Here is a 21,102-nt window from a genome sequence, read left to right as displayed (position 1 = left end):
CCATAATTTTAACTGTCAAAACAATAATTTTTACTGTTAAAAATAATAACTTTTTCCTTTTTTGCCAACTTGCATCCGATTTACTGTGCGGAGTGGCAATTTTTACTGTAATTCCTCTATAATTTTAATTTTTTTTTTTTCTTTCAGTGTACAAAAACAAAAACTGTGTAAGGTCTGGCTAAAACTCTCAGCCCAGCTGTTGGTTAATTTACAAATCTACGTTTTTTTTTTTTTTTTTTTTTTTTTTTTTTTTTCTTTCGGGAAAACAGTACCTAAACTACCCTAATGAGTAATGGCATTCTCCGTCAAAAACGTTGACAACTCATTAACAATTACATGTATAAGTTATGATCGATGACGGACTCGTATCGAAGGGTGAATTATCTAGTAATAAACACACAGTCAGACGTTTCAGCGATTCACGCCGCGCGAAGAGATAAAATTTTGTCGTACACACACACACACACCTGTGTAATGTACGAAACGAGAGTACAAACAAAGAAAAATTATCGCACTCATTGCAGTGGAGAAAAATAAAGGAGAGCAAAAGAAAGGAAAAAAAAAACTTCCTCACCGGCGTGGAGATAAGAATATGGTCCGCCGCACGTTATATACATATATAACATATAGAGGGTCTTTATCGACCTAACCGCGGTGCAGTGTATACGCTCCTTCATAAACCACATTTCACTCGCATTTTACAGGTTTACACGTTAAGTATACACCTCCTACACACAACATGGATAGCCGAGCGCTCTCTCATGCTGCAGAGATGCTTATCACAATAATTACATCCACGCTCGGGCATTAGTTTCGCGCAGAAACGGAAGGACTCTCTCTCTCTCTCTCTCTTCTTGATGGGAAAAAAACATAATCAGCCTCTCCTTCGTTTTTTATTTATCTGTTTTTTTCCAAATTCGCTCCGCTGTAATTGTGCATATGTATCTACTTTTCTCTTGCCAATACATTGAATGTGACAAAAAAACGTCTCTCTTTTGCGAGGCAGCGCGTGTATGTCGTTTTGCGTAAGATGTAAAAACATACCTCCTCGCCAATGCGTGACTCACTTATGTATAATTTTTTAATGCCTTTGTCCAAGTTACGCGGCTCGAAGGACATGAGGCAAAATTTTGCTAGCTGTATACTCTAACGCGCGCATATATACATATAGCCGGCTTCCCATGTTGAACAGTAAAGCGTGATGTCTAATCAGCGCCTGTATATAATATATGCTCATCAGTCAATTTGTCGCCGCAGCGGCAATTCCCTTGACGCCGTACACATTATGTGCCGAGGAATAGTTTCGTTTTTGGATCCTAAAAAGAGGAGGAGCATCGAAACGGAAGCTCGGACGTTGTCAAAAAAAAAAATTCTCCTCTCATCATCGTAGGCGGCAAATGAATTAACGATGCAGCATATCTTACGCGTGGGAGTCGCTCTTTTTTCCCTGCGACCGCGTGCAATGCGCCATTCGTCGTTTAATTACAAAGCCAAGTGTGTATAGTTATATATATATATATATATATGGGTGTATATACATACCTGGAGATGCGTATACGATTAATTGGCTTCCTCTCTCTCGGTTTGCCGCACAATGCGCACTCTCTTTCCCTAGATTAGCCGTAACAGTAGTACCTACCTAATAATAGATATATATATATATATATGTATAGTGTATACACCGCATCAGCTATGGAGCGAACGCGCGAGGAGGAAGAATAATAAGTAATGATGATAACAAAAACGAAGGTGCGAAAGATGAAAATTCGTATATATTACGTGTTTTTCCTGATTATACAATAAAATACATTAATTATTTAGCGCCCCTCTAATACTCGAGTGCGCATCGGTTGATTACTCGCGCGTGCAGAGCCTATATGTCTATACTACTGTACTTACATCGTACGCTACATCTCGTGCTCGAGCTCATCTTCTCGAGTCTCTTGAAGCGCGCGCGCATCACACGCGTTACACGGGATTAATCTGATATGGATCTGGTATAGTGCAATATCACGCGGAAAGTGCGGAAAGAAGGAGCTTGGCTTGATCGGGGCTTGGATTGAATTTTTTTTTTTTTCGCCTCTACTGTACCGCGACCGATGATTTGGGTGATGGTGGATATTGTAGTGCGTATGGTTTATGATTTGCAAGTCGAGCGCAATAAATTAATACAAGTAGGTGTATCGTTTTGGTAACAGCGCAATGAGCGTCATGCCGCGTGACGAGTCATTAGCTCCGACAACCGAGATAGTATACGTATTATCTTGTATATACATAATGCATATAGTTTTTAATGATGGTCGAACTGTGCTATAATGCAGATGGAAATATATACCGCTACCGGTGAAATGGCTCATTATTATTATTATTATTATACATTGGGCCCCTTATACCTCCTCCTGTAAACAGATGTATTTTTTATCCTTCGTTTGAAAAAAAAAAAAAAAAAAAAGAACTTGCGCGTGTATAAAGAAAAGTGTATCTTTGAATTAATTTTTCTTTTTTTTTTTTTTTAACAATCCACCAGACCCTGGACTATTTTGGTCATGAAACTTAAATGATCTACTTAATTTGAACCCCATGTTTATATATATATATAATTTACAAACTACAAAATTAAGAACATCGCTACAGTAAATATACCAGCCCCCTCCTATCGAGGGAAATTAAAAATGACACGCCCAAGCATCATCGCGTGGGTTAGAAATTCGCGACAATTACTAAACTCGCTCTGCCCCGCCCCAAGCTCTCATCATTAGGCATTAGTATAGTCACCACTCTTTTCTCTCCAGCTACATTTTCTCTCATGTATAAACACACACATACTGCACATTATGCGCGATCGGGCGCACGGTATATGTATATACATGTAAGTTAACAATCGCAGCGGTGTAGCACCAGCTGGCCCTCGATATCTCTCTCAATCGTTTGTGTGTATACACCTATACACATACTCTCGTTTCGTTTTTTTTCACACACGTATTAGAGCAGCCTTCACACACAACACGTAATAAAGAGCTCGTGTGACCCTATAAGTACTCTCTTTTTCTCTCTCTCCGCACAGCAGCATTTTTATATACAAGTGCTTATACCCCAAGTAAGTATACACGGCGTTTCTATCGTAATCATCATGGTGATGATATTATATTGACGCCGCCCTTGATACGGATACGTTGCGCCGTACGCGTTACCTATATATGCGACGAAAACAGGAGAGAGGACCGTGTGTGGCACAGTCATTGGTTACCAACTCGTACGTCCCATATATTATATTGGTACAGATGCGTGTCAGTGTGAAATGCAAGGGGGCCGAGGGGAGGGGGAAACATGTTTTAAACGCATTTTGATGATGACGGCGACGTCGCAATGGCCGCGCGACGCTGTGTATACAAGGGAACTTCTTTCAAGTGTCTATTGTTGCAAAGAGTACGGTGCACACATTTTTTTGTTTATTTCTTTTTTTTTTTTTTACGTATAAGCGGTGGTGGTGGTAATTCGGGTCAACTATGCAAATTATTGTGCTCTTCTGGGGACTGTACACTTTTATTTCTTCAAGAGCATAGAGTTAAAGAGTAATTATTACTTGTACGAGAATCGGCGGTGATTCGTCTGATGTTCGACCGTGTTTGACTGAGTTTTGATTGCCGAAAAGTGTGTTCACTTTGAGTTTCGAATACTATTTTACATCATTTTAATTCAACTGGCACATCTTGTGTTATATACGACTATATAGTAACTATAGTATGATGATGATAATGGTCGTGCGTATAAAAGTGCAGAAAGAAAATGATAACTATATTATTTTACGAATGAACCGAGGCTGTGGATCGAAACGCGCGTAGATCGCGATCTTTGCCGCGCAAGTTTTTCTTCAAGATAAGGTACTTTAGAAACGTGAAAAAAAAAAAAATCTCACAATGCCTAATCACTCCGAGTTTTACTTTGTCACAAGATGCGTTAACTTTACGTGAAAACAGCTAATCGTGGTGATCATTCGGAGATGAGATTTCCAAGGGAGCGGCACAGATAATCGCTAATTGTTTGTCATGTCATTAGTATCATTTTGGTTGTTGTAAATACATTTACGCACTTGCTTGCTCCTCAAATGAGTCGTCTCTCCACAGCCATGGTAAAAAAAAGTAGTTATATTTATCGGCTTCACGAACCAAGTTTTTCACTTGTCACATAATTATTATAGATCGCAAGGACCCCCGAAACCGCAATTTCTACCAAAAACAGAGTCTCCGATGACCAATATGAGTACAGTACTTCTATATTTATATATATACGCACAGCCCTCGATCGGCCGCTTGATTAATTTCTCCCCGGTACAATCGGCGCCGCTTGCTCTTTATTCAGGAAAATTAATTGAAAGCGCAAATCTCGGGGCGCGCGCTCTTGCCTTTCTTTCCGCGTGTCTTTTCTTCGTCCTTTGCTATATAACACCGGGAAGTACGGAGCGAGGGGGGCGGGGGGCAGTCCCCCGTAATTCCGGGTAATTAATAATATCTGCAACAAGTATAATATTAAAGCCAAGATAGAGAGAGCGTAATCCGCTGCTGTAGCTGGGTGGAGGGGTAAGGGCTTCTTAATTCTGGATAATTAATGCAAAGACAAACAAGAAGGATTTACTTTATAGGTATATAAGTACATACTTTCGCTGTTTCTCTTTTCTCCTCGGTGTTTGGCTATAAGTGCGTTGCGCGTAAGTATAACAAGGTGCGTCCCTGTCTCGGACAAACAACGAGTGATTCATTGTGTTTACTTTTATCACTTAAATATGTGGAGGTTTGGATGAAGAATGCTCCTTTTTTGCAAATTTTCGTGAATTTCAGAAAAAAAAATATGCTTTGCAAACATAAAGTGTACCGAGAAGAAAAAAATTATTAAAATTACTTTTTTTTAATGGTAATCGAACACAAGTTCGTCGTCTAGAAAGTTAATAATTTTGGCAGCCTAATTTTTCCTATGTACTACATGTGTCAGTGTTTATAGCAATAAAACATTCTCGTACAAACAATAAATAATAGTATGAAAATTATAGCACAAGTCTCTAAACCATAAAGTATAGTACTACATCACTATTTTGTAGGGGGATGATTTTTAAAATTTATCTTTTTACTCTGAGCGTATATTTTTCGTGAAATACATTAAAATCAGACAAAAATTAACCAAAATTTCCGCGTTTTTGCCGTAAATACAATCTACTTGTATCTGCAACTTTACTGTTTAATGAGAGCTTGTTTCCATTGACATGGTGAATAAATTCTAGGCATTTTTGGCCACCTATTTTTGTACCGCGTGTAAATAGTTATACATTGACACTGCGACAACTGCACCACAATCTCGCGTTTCGGCAACTATACAAGGAAGTTACGATTTTTTAGCACCTGTGCCGAAAAAGTCGGGAGAAAGAGAGAGTCTCCCCCCCTGAAATCTTTGTCGAGTCACCGGTCGCGTGCTCGAAACCACACCGTTTTGACCAATAACCCGTAGGTTGCAATCACCCCGTATCCCCGAAAAATATGTGCACACAATTCGTTTTAATTTTAAAGACACGCACAGCAGCCGCATAAATATACACAACATGGCTATTAATTATCTTCCCTCTTGTCGATGCGAACAAGAGCGTCTCTCTGTGGCGGTGTGTTTACACAAAAGGCGCGAAGGAGTTTGTTGAACCTTATATAGCTCGCCTGGGCGGGAATGGCCACTCTTATATGGACCATAGTGCCATCAGGACGAAACCCATCTTATACCTATCCATTCTCACAAAGGTAGGCCATCACGCATACGTCGAATAAAAGAAACGCTTCTCTCGCTAGAGCACCCCGTACAGGCAAATCACTCGGGATGATCTCGAAGGAGCGAAATTTTAGGCATACCCACACGCGCGCGCCAAACGGTGGAAAAGGGCGTACAGTTGGAGCGCAGGCGAAAGGGAGGGTAAACGAAGAAGGGGCCCTCTCGCGCGGCTATAATCACCGGGCAGTCTTCTTCCTTTCGTTCCGTCTCTCCGGTTCGTGTGCACGAGGCTCGCGAGACACGGAGAGCAGCTATATACATACGAATGCAAGTCAGCGATGATGGGGCCTTTCTCGCCACCGCCAAAGCGGGCATCGAAATGCAATGGCGCCAGGCTTCTGTATACCTCTGCACCGCTGATTACTTTCTCTTTGATTGTTTCTACACCTCGAGTGTATAAGTATCTCATGGACGGTATAGGATAAACGTTTGTTTTCTGTTCTGCATCCTCAGACTACAGTACATAGGGTACACGTAAGTTGTAGGTATATATACTCGGTGCGAGTTTCAGGGTTGGATTTTCTGACTCTGGGGACTCCGGTGGAAGTAATATTAATTTCAATCGCGTCGTTATAAATGCATTACGGCAATTAAAAAATATTGTCATCGAGCCATCGATCAATCAGTCGAGCGATCAATCAAAGCCCTGCTTCCCTTTGACACTCTTTCGATAATATTCGTCCGAATAACCCCCCCCCCCCCCAACTCCCCTTTTCGACTCTCTCTTTCTGCCGACCCTCCTCAATCCTTTTTTCGTCTACGTGAACGTGTAATTTTTTTTTTTTTTTTTTTCATCGACTCCTCTCCTTTTGGCTCTGATTCGTGCGAGCTCATCGGCTGATCTTTTACCACGCGCTTGTGAGCGTGTATCACACAGATCCTTATCCGGGTGCGGAACGAATGGAAACGTTATTTCGACTTCCGATCGGAGCCTCGGAGATGGATCTTTTCTTTTTCCTTTCTTTTATTTCCATAGAAAAAGAAGGCGCTAATGATTGCTTTAAATTGTGTTTATTGTGTGTGAAAAAAAAAAAAAATGAAGCTTGGCTGCGGCTCTTGATCATCGCTCATGGTATATACACAGTATAATATGTATCTACTGTGGGAATGCAAGACGCGGCTTGTTTGTTCGACAGATGGTTATTAACACGGCTGAGTTAGTCAAATATACAACTTTTCCATCGATTTCAGGGAAATTTATTTTAAAGAACAATACAAATTGATTATTATCTAAACCGACATAGCGGATTTTTACGTTAACTATGACTCCTTGTACTATTTTCTTTTTACAAACCAAAAAGAAAAGTTTTTGACCAATCAAATTGTCTTCGACTATTTGTCATAGACGTTTCAAGAACTACTAAATCGATGCTTGCTAAACTTTTTCACCAAAGTTGTTGAACGTGTTTCTTCAACGATTCACCTAAAACAAATGTCAAGAGTTAAACATTACTGTGACCAATTTTACATGGCATTTCTAAGAGTGTCAACTCTGTAATATACAATATTTTTTTCCTCCATACAATATTTTTTTATTGAGATTTTTCCCGTTCAAGAGTTTAGTACAGAACTGCTAAACTATTTGGTCCACAGTAGATTTGGTTGTACACAGATATTTCGACTACACGTTTGAAACGTGCAATTTAACACACTTGAATTTAAAGCACTTAATATTTTTAATATAAATTTTCAAATTCACTTTCGACGATTCATACAGTTCATAATATAACCCTTGAATTAACTTATTACTTCATTCTTTTTATACCGTGACATCGTAACAACCGACCAAATAAGCAACTTTTGTACAGCAAAATCAATCTTGAAATCAATTAAAGAAAAGCAAGAAAAAAAAAAAAAGAAAAAAAAATACCTACAAAGCAATAACGCAACCATCATGAGTATATCTTTCGTTCGACGCTCTCGACAAGAAATACCCAAAGAACAAATTGAAAGAGAAAAGAAAAACACACAATCTGGTCCAGTAAACCAGCACCGCAGTGCATATACTATAGCCGTTCTTCAATCTCTCAAAAGGAAAAAAAGGGGGTCGAGCACATCCGCACCAACTTCCTCGACGCCGTCGTTGTCGCGTCCACGTACACATGCACCATCATAATATTCACGTGCCAGTGACACACATCGCGCGCAAAACAGCTGACTCGCCTCCCCCCCTCAGTGGTACATTTTACATCTTGGCCGGCCGGTCGGCTTTGCAGCATCAGCGCCCCACACGCGCGCGTCCCTTCCATCTCCGGTATATATATATATACAAAGCACGGGGACCCTCCCTCGCATCAACTAGTTGGGTATATAAATATATGCGCTTGTATATTACAGGCGTCTCTCTTTTTCCCAACACAACAGATGCTGTTTTCGTGAGCGAAAAATCCCGAGGAAAACAAAAATGTTTAATCACCGCTGCTTTTAGCGTTAATCATATACATACTTACGCAGCGCGCGAGGAGTCCAACAACTAAACAAGCCACTCGCGAAAATTAATAACGCCTATTAACAACAACAGTGGCAAGGGATGATTAATATCCTCACATAAGCATCAGAGAACGAAATTTGCTAAAGGCATAGAAAATGAGCCGATATATGCTGCTACTTTTGGTTGGGCATCACGCGCACGCCAGTGCATATAACGCACCATCAGCTATTATAATATATGTATATATATGTGTGTGGGTGTGCTTGTAGCGCACGAGTGGCGAGGGTGGAAGTTTGGAATATTTCGTGCGTCATTTAATTACCGTGTACATCTACGTAGGTGTACGTGCGCATTAGACGAGTTGAAGTGGTGTATATAAAATACAGGCTCGGGCGCACGCAATCCAACCCTTTTTCTCGGCTGTAGCCTTTGGTGTTCTCGCTCTTTCTCTCTGCGGCTCCTTTTTTTGTATAGTTATAAGCTCGCACTGCCGACCTGCACTCTTGCGCGCGGCAGTCCCCCTTGTACGTCACATATAGTTTTCGAGTTTTAAGTTGAAACAACAGTTTCGAAGTCAAGTGCCTGACACTTTGCTAAAATGCTATTCTCATTCAGGGTCTTGGTTGGCGATTCTTTTTTGTTTTTTTTTTTTTTTTTTTTTTTTTTACTTTCATAAATAAATTTTACATGATAATTGTAAACACATACTTATTTTATTCTACCAGAATTTAAAGCTATTACGCAGATATGGAGTTTACTTATTTTACTCCCATACCTGTCCATGAAAATTTCGGCAGCAATGGCCGAATAAAATTAACCATTATCTTTTTCCTAACATTTTTTTACTGCTTATTTGAAATTAACAACGTTTCCAACATACCGTGGGAAATTTACAACTTTCCACGATTATCTCTTTCTTAATAATTAAACGTCATTGTTGCAGTTACCGTGTTGCAGTTAGGTTCAACTAAAATCATGACTCAATATTTTTGTTGATGAAGTACTTTGTGTGGAGTATGCGTGATATTATATTGTTCAACCAAACATGCTCATATAAATAACCTCTAATCCATAGGGTCGTGGTGGTGGTGGTGCATTTTGAATGTTCATCAAAAGTGGGGGATGAAAGGCATCGCCTATAATCCGTAACAATCTATCAACGCGCATAAATTCACACTGTTTTACAGTAAAAAGAAAAAAAAAGTTTACGTATACGTATAGCTATAAGTTGAAAGAGAGACAGCGTATACTTACTTATTGACGTTCCCATGTTGTAATTACACATGCAAAACATTCGGAGCAGAGATCATAATATTATATTAATCAGAATAAAGTACACATAATACCTGCCACTAGACTCGAGCCTCATTGCTTAAAAAGTCGTTTCCTTGAAGTGTATGACGGAGGAGGAGGAACAAAAGACAAGTCAATCTCTCGCGGCACGAAGATCCTCGGACGGCTCGCGGGAAATCCAGAAGAGCGGAGGGAGGGTATAATAATCGCGAGTAGTACTCGATGCATATACACACACACGTGTACGAGTATATTCCCACCAGCGCGGAAAGGACTCTCTCGAGCAAGGGTTAACGGTAGCACACTCGCACGCGCTTCACGTGTGTGTATACATCATCACGCGATGCCTCTCTCTCTCGAATGTAGATTATACATCGGGCATGTGTGTGTATCCAAGTTGTACCACCCGACTTAGAGAGAGAGAGAGGAGCAGCGGAGAATAATCGAGTAGGTGTACTTATGCTATTATCCATATAAGGTATACATGCCCTTTTCCAGTCCTTCCGTGCGTCGTAGTGTTTGTCCGATAATAGACATACATGTATATATAGGCATCAGAGAGAGAGAATGAGAGAGCGCCTTTTGAGTTTCGACGTTTACGTAAGTATTGTGTAGGCGGGTGTGTAACACGGTGGAGGGTGGGTGGGGGTGAGAAAGAGCTTTTTGATTGACGCGAGCTGGCGAACACGGCGTGCTTTCCTCTCTCGAGGCCCGGGGGACGCACACGCGAGCTAAATCAACCCTTTGGCCGGTGCCCCGAGACTTTATACCTATATACACTTACTTGACTTCTCTCCGGTTGTATGTGCATGGATGTACAACACGCGTTTTGTGTAAGTACATGCTCGGTGTTGTTTTTTCTTTTTTTCTTTTGTAACTGGTATAAAAGGGTTGTTGGAAGTGTTAATGCCTCTGCTGGTGTTGAACGAGGTGGGAGAGAGCTGAACATGTATACGAGAAAACATATAAATCCTCTCGTTCGGAATCACCTGCGAAATTGGGTCATTTTTTGTATTTCCGTAATTTCAGGACGAGGGTTTTTTTTCACGTATACACCAAGCGATTTTGGGAATTGGGGATACTCGTGGATCAAAAATAACCGAGGTATGTCAAAAACATTTTAGATACAAAGATAATGATGAATCGTCTCCAAGTTATAGAATTTTCATCATACTGCGCCGAAAGTAGGAACTTGGCGCAGGATTGATAAAAAATCGTATACAACCCACGGGAGGAAACAAAGAATCCCTCAGATCGCATGCTTATCGTCAATTGCCTACGATCTGAGACATTCTTCATTTTTCCTCCTTAGGTGAGTAATATACTATTTTTTGGAATCTGCATAAAGATGAGAACCGAAGCACGCATAATTTAAAAAATACAAATTTGTCCATGTTTTACCAAAAAAACGTGAAATATACAATTCTGTGGCTCCAAAAAGTGACGTATACTTAAAAAAATTCTCTTAATTGGAAGTTATTTTTTTCTTTTTTCTTTTCAAGCGAATCTCTCAATTAATCCCTCACACGTACATAAAATTGATGGAGCGATTGCCTTTTGCTACATCATTGATGATCCGGTTTCGTATGTACTTACGTTTAAAATAAAGTGTGCCCGAAAAAAAAAGACCAGTATGATTCAGATTAAACCGTGTACATAGTTAACACGCCCAACGGCTCTCTCTTCCCCTATATATATATATTATAATGTTAATTATCTCGTCTATTCTTCAATCAATTTTTTTTCTCCACGCTTGAGTACAAACGTATTTATTTAGGTGGTACACTTGTACATGTATAAATATGGAAGCGTGAAGAAGAAAAATCCTTACTCATTGACCATTAAGCATATCACGTGAAATCTCGTTCCATCCGCACACAGAACGCTATAGTACATTGTATTACGTGTATGAAAAAGAAGTAGCGTTGATTTCTCTCTCTGATCGGGTCCTTGTCTTCGATTACGTTAAGTTTTTTCCTCACTAACATTAGGCCGTGCGTGCAAGGTAGTTGCACATACATATACATAGATTGATACAGAGGCATGGTATACTTACGAAAATCTGGAATTAGATTGCTGCTATCATCATCAAAGTATAAATATCCTTTATATTCATGGTCAAATTCACCATAAAAGTATAAAGTGTACGTTATAATAAACATGAACTCAATCTACGTATAATTTAACCCAATGTATAAGATTGAAGCAAAGCATACACTCATGTGCAAATGTTGGATAGTCCTCCTCGTCGTCACATAAAATCGAACTCGTATTGTATACCGCAAACGTTATACAGGCAGTCTATTATATAATTATTCTCCCTCTTCGTGTAATCGACAGCTTAACCAACCGCGCGCGTCGAATCGACAATGGAACTCGAAGAAGTAAGTCCATATCGCAAAAGAGAGACAGAGAGGGAGAAGAGGTGGTGCGCGCAACACAACACGAGAGACAAACGAGCGAGCAAAAAAAAAAAAAAAAAAAAAAAAACAGGCGCTCGCTCAAGAGAAAGAGATGTAAGTTACATTATTATACCCAGAGTTTGGCACGCATAGTCAGCTCCCGGGCGAAAAGGACCAATCACAGGGACATACAACATACACGTATATATGGACACAATGGGTTTGGAGAGACAAAGAGAGAGAGAGAGAGAGAGAAAAAGGAGACTGTGGCTGGCATAAATTTTTTGCGAATGGATCGTGGTGCAGTGTGTATACGGGGTAGAGGGGAGGAAAGGTTAGTTAAAAAAATGGGAGTAGTGAGGGAAGTGGTGTCAACCACAACGATGGGTCCTTACAGCGTTAAGAGACATAGAGTTTTGGCTTCTTGTTTCGAACTTTGTTGTTTAATTCTTGAGTATTTTTGTGCTTAATTTTATTATTTTACAACTTTATATAACAGAACAATTTGTCCTTTTGAATTCCAATTAAAAAATCGGCCATTTTTTCATTTTAAGTTTTTTCGACCAACTCGACACTGCAATTTTCGCGGTAATCGAGTCACTTTGACAGTCGACAGTTAAGACAATAGTGCACCTAGCTATTGCGCGCAAATAATAATACCTGTATACTTACATTAAGAAATCTTGAAAGTGTGAAAAATTCACAAGTTTGTATATGACGTATAGCTTGCGCGTGTCTGTATGGTATATGGTTAAAAATTTAGAGGGGTACATCAATTCATGATACTAATGACGTATTGGCAATAAATACCCGGAGTTGCGACAATACGAACCCATTTCTCGTAACAAAATTTTTTGAGTGTCGCGTTATTTATACTACGTGTTTCATCGAGTCACGTGCATTACCCAATGAGGAACAATAACCCAGTGCTCCATTACCACGTTGTTTACAGCCGCAACAGCTACATACGTGGCACTCGCCGATACATCATCGCGCAAAAAGGATTACTATCATACATACACGAGATCGCGCAATCGCTATCAGCAAATTTATCGCACACGAATGATGCCTATACACCCGATGTGTACAATGGTATTATGAAGACCCTGTGGCACGATACGTCGTGCATGAGCGCAAGCGTCTTTTGCCCAGACGAAAGAAATTACGTGCTCATCCTTGCTCTCTCGACTGTGAAATACGTAATCGGCCATCTGTTTGGGGATAATTAGGCATCGGGGCCCCCCCCGCTCTATACAGACGACGGGCATTATTTTTCCGTCGATTTTCAAAGTTCGCGTGATGGTCGAGATACCTCCCGAGTCGAGTAGATCATCGTTATTTATCACCGTTGCCCAAGCGCGAGGGCTCAGCGTAAGGTATCTTTCGACGTCCCCGAAATAAACGAAAAAAAAGTAAGTGAACAGACGGTGAATTTGGTAACGCCGTCGCTCTTTTATCCTTTCGGATCTTTTGTACATCGGATCATGAGTTTTTTGGCATGTACATCACGGATACGTGTTCAACAATTGCAAGATTTTGGCCCTAAACAGTATACTGCACCTGCATTGGCAATTACAGAGTATGCCGAGAGAAAAAAAATAATAAAAATTGTAGAGAAATTCCAGCAAATATCACCAGTCCACACAATAAATCGAATGTAAGTTGGCAAAAAAGGAAAAAAAATTAATATTTTCGGTAGTAAAGATTATTGTTTTGACAGTTAAAATTATGGTTCGAAAATTAAAAAACATGTTTAGAACAGTAAAAATTACTATGCTGGAACAGTAAACCTTAAAAGGACCGGTTAATGAATTTTACTTAACCCGCGTTTCAAATTTTTACTGTTCTAAACATGATTTTTACTTTTCGAACCATAATTTTAACTGTTAATACGATAATTTTTACTGTTGAAAAGGATAATTATTTTTCCGCCCTCGGGTGGTTTTGGGAGGCTGGTACTTCCTCGGGCGAAAAAGCAGTTTTCCTGAACTCGTTCAAAAAGTCTCCTTTACGAACCTCGTTACGGACCTCGTCTTTGGCTCGGGCCGCAAACCTCTCGGTTCGCAAACAGAGACTTTTCAAACTAGCAGGAAAACTACCATTTTTTTCTAACTTGCATTCGATACACTGTTTCATTTTTCTTCTCAGTGATAAAGACGTTTCGGTTTTTTACAATAGCGTTGATTTCACTTCGTCCTCGGTGAATTCGTAAGTTAAGATCATGAAGACTATTGAGCTGCTGTGCACCATACCGTGTTCCTTCTCTGCAATGCAATTGAAGATAACATACGTTTGTGTTTTCGCTACTTCGAACATCGAAGTGGTAATAAAAGATAATGTGTGACTCACTCGGACTGAGAGTGTTCAGTCCAAACTGCCGATTTCCGTAGATCGTGACCAGAGGTACACCGGGAAAGACCTGCTTGAAAACCTCGAAATCGAAAACCTGCCGACTGCTCGAGGTCCCGTTGGCGAAAATGTACCCCAAAGAGTGCCGCCTCAGTTGAATGGCGTCCCGGAACCCGCGCAACTTGCCTCCCAGCGAAGCCAACTCCTCGACCGGCAAAACGATCGACCAGCTCTTCAGGCACTCGCTGCGTAGCACGACAGCCATCCAGACGAGCTCCTTTTGCAAGCAGGACTCGGAGAGGGCGCGGCAGGTCTTGACGTCCTCACATTGGCCGCCGATCAGGGCGAGCTGACCCGGTTTGTAACTATAAAACCGACTCGCGAGTGTTTTTCTTTGGCGAAGTTAGGTGAAAGTATCAATTATGGAACAGCTTTTCGCATTTTTTTTTCTTCTATTGTCCAAAGAAGTGGGCATATTTTTTAATGCTAAATAACTTTTTCTAATCTATTGTTATTATTATTATTATTTTTATCCAAAATGATCTGATTTTTCTCATAAAATTGAAACAATTAATATGCCCGTATTACGAAACAGCACCAAAAGGCTTGTCCCAGTGTTTCATAATTTATGTCCCTATTATAGAACTCCCACCATAAAGTAATTTTTGTGTAATAAATTTAAGTTGCTAGAAATACTTGACTCCAATGACACGATTTTCTTTTCTTACAATTTAATTTCATGTCAATTAGTTCATTGTAACAGTATTGAATTTCGTTTAAAAAGTTTGTTTCATTACATAGACCACTAAATAAATTAGGTTGTGTTTGATTATGTCCCAATCATGAAACCACTGTACAAAGGAACTCATTTTTCTTTGAATTAAATGTAATGATCGAGCCTTTTAAGTTTCAAAATATTTTTTAAGAATTGTTAATTGCTTAAAAAACAATTTTTTGGTGATTTTAGTTGTAACATAGCAGGTATATTTTCACGTTCCGTAAATTGGTACTTTTACCTCAAGCATTTATGATATCTTAGTGTGTTTAAGAATAAATAATACTTTGAAGCGCGTGGTTTAAATTACTAAATGAAAATTTGATGTAGTTTACATAAAAAACTTCAAATTTTGTACAATAAAAACAAAAGTTAACCTTACGAAATTTGATTATTTCTTTTAACAAAAAAAAATCGATGCATAAGCCCAAAAAAAAATTCAATTCAAATCGTCGTAAAATATCATAGAAAATTGAAAGATTCTTTTATGGGTACCCTGAGTATGCGTAAAAACATAACTTGCGTAAAAGCAGTACCTGAACTTTCATTAAAAAAACTAAACCACGTAAGGGTACCGGATGGATCTTAAAAAAAAAAAAAAAAAAAAAAAAAAAAAAAAAAAAAAAAAAAAAAATCTCAACCACCCGCTCCAAACGACACTTTTGGACCGACAATAGATGTACACCTGTATAGCGTATACCTGTGCCTCAATTGTCTCAGCACGTCGTACTTCCTCACCACTCGGTAGCCCCTGTCGTTCGCAAACATGAAAACACACCGCGGCCCAGCGTCGCCGTTCCCTGCCAGTACCCTCGCCAAGTGGGCGATCTGCCTCTTCCTGAGCACCACGGAATCGTAGGTCGTCGCCTTGAACACCAGCACCCGCCGCCTCAACCCTGGGATTTCCGGCAACGAGGTGCACACGAACAACCCTCGGGGCCTCTCCAGGTAGACCTCCTCGCAAGCGAGGCCGGTCGCTCGCACCGCCACTATCCGACACCCGAACGGAACGACGCTCCGGCAGTAGCAGCCCCCTTGTGGAACCCAGCACCGATTAGTTACTCCCCCCAAGAGAGAAATCGTCTTCAAGCACGTGGTAATAAAAAAAAAAAGCATACCTCGCTTGACGTCATCCGACTCGTACCGCTCGCAGACCAGGACGAAGCTCGGCTTGAGTTTGAGGTGCTCGCCGAGGCAAAAGTTAGAGCTCGCGTCGTCGACGACGCCGACGATCCTCTCGGGAGCTCTCCTCGATCTGGCCACGTCGCTGGCGATCGACCTCCACAAGCTTCAAACGCGCCTTTACTCGTTACCTCCCGTTATATGCACATACATCGGAGTTGTGTAAGGAAAACAAAAAAAAAAACTCACCCGTGGACGCGACTCGCTCTCTGGAGATCGGCGTGGCTCAGGTACTCGAACACCCGCCTCAGGATGTCGTAGCTGAGGACGACCGGCTGGGACAGCGACACCACTCGAGTGGGTCTTCGGGGTCCGCGTTTGCGGGCTTTGTTGGCTCTGCGGTGGTGGGACATGGGATTTTGACGCTCGCTTGGGTTCACTGTGCGAGCGCGACTGAGCTGGTTTGGAAGTTTGCGAGGAAAACAATACACTCGGGTCGTGTTTACCACTTGGGTTCGTACGATTGAAGGTTCAATGCTATGATATGTGATGCGAGTTTGTTGACTTGGGAATTTTCACCTCCGAAAAGTAGATTTCCCTTGAATAGATGGCAAAATTGGGTTTGTGGGGTATACTTGAGGGAAAATGGTGTACCTAGTTGGACCGTCGGTGATTAAAAAACAAAACGAAAGGATTTTATTGCCTGTAAATTTTTGTTCCTGGTTGGATTATTCATCTCGTTCGTGTATATACACGTCAATTCGATAATCTTTGGTAGTGTTTAATAGTATACCAACAAACAAAAAGTATCCGCATTCACTATGTGGTAAAGCAACAATCTAAACAATAATTGATTTAAACTTTCGTGAATACAGCCTCCTGTCCGCGTTCAAATGGTAAGATCCTACGGTATAAGAGGGCATTTATTGTATCGTAGGCTCTTTTTTTCTCTCTTTGTCTGATCTCCTCGTGGTACCCCCTACAATCCCTTGGGTATTGCAACATCAAACGGCTCTTCGTCGGCTTTGGCTACGTAGCTAAACTGAAATCTTGCATTTTCCGTATTGTCCCGTATTTATTATAGGTGATCCCATGAGTCCTGGGCAGCTTTGGAAGACTTGAGTTTAATTACCATCAGACTGTTGCTTCTATATATATATATGAAAATACTAGTATTACTTGCCAGAAAATTAATAATTTTTAAAAAATAAATAAAACGATTTTTTTCGCCTACCAAACACGCGTCCCCAGCACTTGTCGAGTTCGAAGGCAAACGGCAAAAGCGAGAGAGAACTCTCTCGCGTCGCCAATGAACCTCGATCTGTTTCAAGCTGCAATTGCAAGGGGGAAAAAAACAAACAAAATTGTAGTAGACCGGTTGAGCACTTGTATATGTTGATCGATCGCTATTTGGTGCGAATGAAAAGATATATCTCATTGAGCTTTAATCGATTCCGATGCGTGAGCACGTTTTCTAACATTTGACGAAACAGCGCGCACGAGTAGGAATGCATAGGTATATATTATGTACAGGTACAAGAGTCGGAATTATTATTTGTGCGCATTGCCGCGTGAAATTTAATTGATGGCTCGCAGAGAGCGGTTTCGAGTTTTCGAGTCGATTTCACTTGTGTTGCATCGACAGCCGGGTAAATTAATTAAAACTGGTACCCTCGTTCCTTGCATTTAACGCCGAATGCGTAGGATACGTGTCTTCGCGTCCTCGAGTTTATCGGAACGACGCGTGAATATTGTAATTTATAATATCGCGTCCGATGGGTGTACAATGATTTCCAATGGTTGGCGCCGTTGCTGCGAATTAAAATTAAAATACGTCCACTCGATGCATTAAGGATGTCTCGGTGTCCGATCCCCAGTCAAGTGCAGAACTTGGCTTACCAGTAAAGTGTCGAGTTAAAGTAAAATATACGTAGCTAATCTTGTGGTACATGACTGGGATGGGTTTAAGAAAACTATTTTGTTTACCCAGAAATACCAAGGTTTCAAAAAACAATTCGAACATTGTATCGTGTATGAAATTTTAAAGAATGATGTTTGGGAGGAAAAAAAATTTGAATAACAGTTCAGTCGAGAAGCAACGCGTGTTTCAGTCCGTTTTTTTTTCCATTTTTCTTCTATCACAAGTATCCAATCAGCAAATTCAAGGGCTAAAAGTGTTTTGTAAATAATGAACCGTTCTCTTGTTAAATCCGTACAAAAATAGATGTTCATCAGAAAATTTTACTTTGATGACCGAAGTCTAAAAAAAAAAAAAAAATCCACAAATGGTCCCATTCGAATCTTCATGCAGACCAAATTCAATTAACATTGTACAATCCACCAAGTCCATCTATAGCAAGAGCGCCAATGATTACTACGCGATACGAGGGCAAAAAAAAAAAAAAAAAAAAAAAAAAAACTCAACCGAGCGAGTAATCCGGAAAAGTCAAAGCGATCGTCGCAATCGAAAATCGCAAATTAAAGACAAACAAAGCACCGAACGTATAGCCCCTAATAAGCCCTCGGTCGCGCGATATAATAACTCACGGGAATTAATGAAATCATTTGTCTTGGGTGTCCAAGAGGAGGGGGGCCCGAATTGAAAGTGTGATTTATATATACCAGTGGAGAAGGGGGTGGGCGTGCAGAGCTTGTGCAAATACCGATTCTCTGTTGGCGCGTGCCTTATTTTTGTACCTATATATACCTACCCCCGTCCGAAACTGGTGGTGCTGATTGTTGTTGTTATTTTTATTATTGTGAGCACGGGAACAAAACGACGGGATGTTAATGAGCCGAGGAAGGATAATCGAGAGAGAAAGAGTTGCATGGATATACATATAGTATGGATGCACCTGTACAGATGTGATTTATACATTGTGCGTTTTGTAATTGGATTCGGGTCGACGAGGCAAATAAAACATTGGGTTATTATTACTTTTTTCTTCGCAGAGACACTCGATCCGAGTAGAGATAGACATATGACCGGATTAGTGCAGTTCACCCGGTGAAGTAAAACTTGTCATTACTGCAGTCAAGCGAGACAATAAATTTGACGCATCATCCCAAGTCACATCGTTCCCATGCAACATGTATTATATACCTGCATCCGCGGACGGTGTATATCGTATACACACTTGGTGCAAGTCTGTCTCGGTAGGGGGATGGTGGATGGAAAGAAAGAATTGCAGTGATGATGCCCAGGACCAAAGTATGCCTCGGTGGGAGGGGCGGCTGCGTTCCCACTCGCGAAATTACTTTTGTGGGCGGGTCGCGGAGTGTCAGTGCGAGCATCAGTCTCGGCCGCGGAAAGCGACTATCTTTGGCCGCGCACAGAAAAACGGCCCCTGCAACTCTCCGACGTCGCGTCTTTCTTTCTCCCTCTTGATTTAAATTGGAATGCATATACATGTATACGCGCACACGCGGAGGAATATCTTTCTCTAATTGCTCTCTCCCCGCGGCCCCCCGAGCGCATCACCCGGAGTCCGTCCTCCTCCTTCGGGCGCGCTAAATTGCATCCGAATCGGCGATTTAAACTTGATGATGAACCCCCTCTCCCCTGCCCCTACTTCCCCACGTGCATGCTCGTCGCTGCTGCTGTTTCTCCGACTCTGCACTCCCTCGCGAGATTTGATATAATATAATATACATCCCCTCCTCCTCCTCCTCTCGTCATTCGCGCGCGCCCTCGATGTTGACTGAAAGAGTCGTTACGAATGTATTAATTTGCACGGACTCTTTCTTCCCCCCGTTTTTTTTTTTTTTTTTCCTCGTGTGGTTTTTCGTTCATTCCCCTGCCCCTTCTTTGGCCCTATCCGCGCGCGGGCAGTGTTAATTTGCGGCCGGACGATTAACCGGCCGGATTCTTGTTGCCTTTCCTGGCGATTTTCGTCGACGTAGAGCCGGGGGTTTTTTTTTTCCACCTTGGACTTTTCTCACCGGGGAATAATCGAAAAGTACATGAGAATCGTCAAGTGTTTGGGATACGTGGAGGGTCGTGTTTTCATTGGTGTTCTATTGCCTCGTCAACTCTACAGTTGACACGTTTGTTTAAAATTGAAACGCGTTTGAGTGCCATTTTTAGAGTGTGTATTGCGCAACAAGCGCTCCGAAACAGGCGTGTTTTGCACTAGTACTTATATATACATGCGGTCGTCGTCGCGCGTGACAACTATATACTGCGCGCATTAGTTCATGGAGTCCTTGAGACTTATACCTGTATAATATACATGTGAATACGTGTGTGGGAATATCAAGTTTGCGTGGCTTTTAATCAGTGCGCCCAGGGATTTTTTTCAATCATCGCCTTAATGGAAGAACGTGTCGTTTCATTGTTCATTAAAAAAAAAAAAATGCACCATCATGTATTATTTTAAACAAGAAACGATGAGTCTTTTTGAAATTCAGATAAAAATTGACGCGTTTTTAAATTGAGAAAATACACTTGCGATATACTTATAAAAGCGAGAGGAAAAGGGAAAATAAGAGCGAAAAATGTATCCGTGCGTGGGGGTAGATGAGAAGAAGATGGGGAGAGGCCGCCGTCGCGCCGCTGCTGCGAATCAGAAAATTTGCCGGCCAAAGCTGACGTGCATTTAATTCTCGAAAATTGCTGGTTCCTCTCTCAGCCTCCTTCCTCCCTCTCCTAGTCTTTTATTTACTGCGCTCTCTGCCCATCTTCGGTGAATGCCACGATGTGTGTAAAGGCTTGTCTGTGTTTTTTACGCATACACAGGTAAAATGGAACAAAAAAAAAAATGGTGCAGGGCTCCCTTCTACCCCATCGCCTCCTCTTCTACGCGATCGCGTGATTCTGCCTCTATCTCCCCAAGTATATACATATATACACATACATAGAGTGAACATGGAAACTACGAGTGCTTTTAATACCATATTAATATAATATAGATATTATCTATAGA

General features: G+C 41.0%; 2 protein-coding genes across 3 annotated transcripts in view; one reads left to right on the top strand and one right to left on the bottom strand.

Moving 5' to 3' along the window:
* The window catches only part of dac (dachshund family transcription factor), a 392,393-nt gene that overhangs the window by 12,518 nt on the left and 358,773 nt on the right, over positions 1-21,102 (top strand). The gene's annotated exons all lie outside the window — the stretch shown is intronic.
* LOC149376062 (uncharacterized) lies at positions 14,067-16,590 on the bottom strand. Its single transcript, XM_089598712.1, has 5 exons — positions 16,427-16,590; positions 16,174-16,343; positions 15,741-16,089; positions 14,281-14,645; positions 14,067-14,195 (listed from the first exon to the last, which is right to left on the bottom strand). The coding sequence occupies exons 1-5, from the start codon at positions 16,588-16,590 to the stop codon at positions 14,101-14,103; spliced, it is 1,143 nt and encodes a 380-aa protein (XP_089454838.1). The 3' UTR covers positions 14,067-14,100.

Source organism: Copidosoma floridanum, unplaced genomic scaffold, assembly GCF_036245765.1.
Source record: "Copidosoma floridanum isolate Cflo_tuat_1 unplaced genomic scaffold, Cflo_Japanese_pri ptg000001l, whole genome shotgun sequence".
Lineage (NCBI taxonomy): Eukaryota > Metazoa > Arthropoda > Insecta > Hymenoptera > Encyrtidae > Copidosoma > Copidosoma floridanum.
This window is presented reverse-complemented; position numbering and strand designations above follow the sequence as displayed.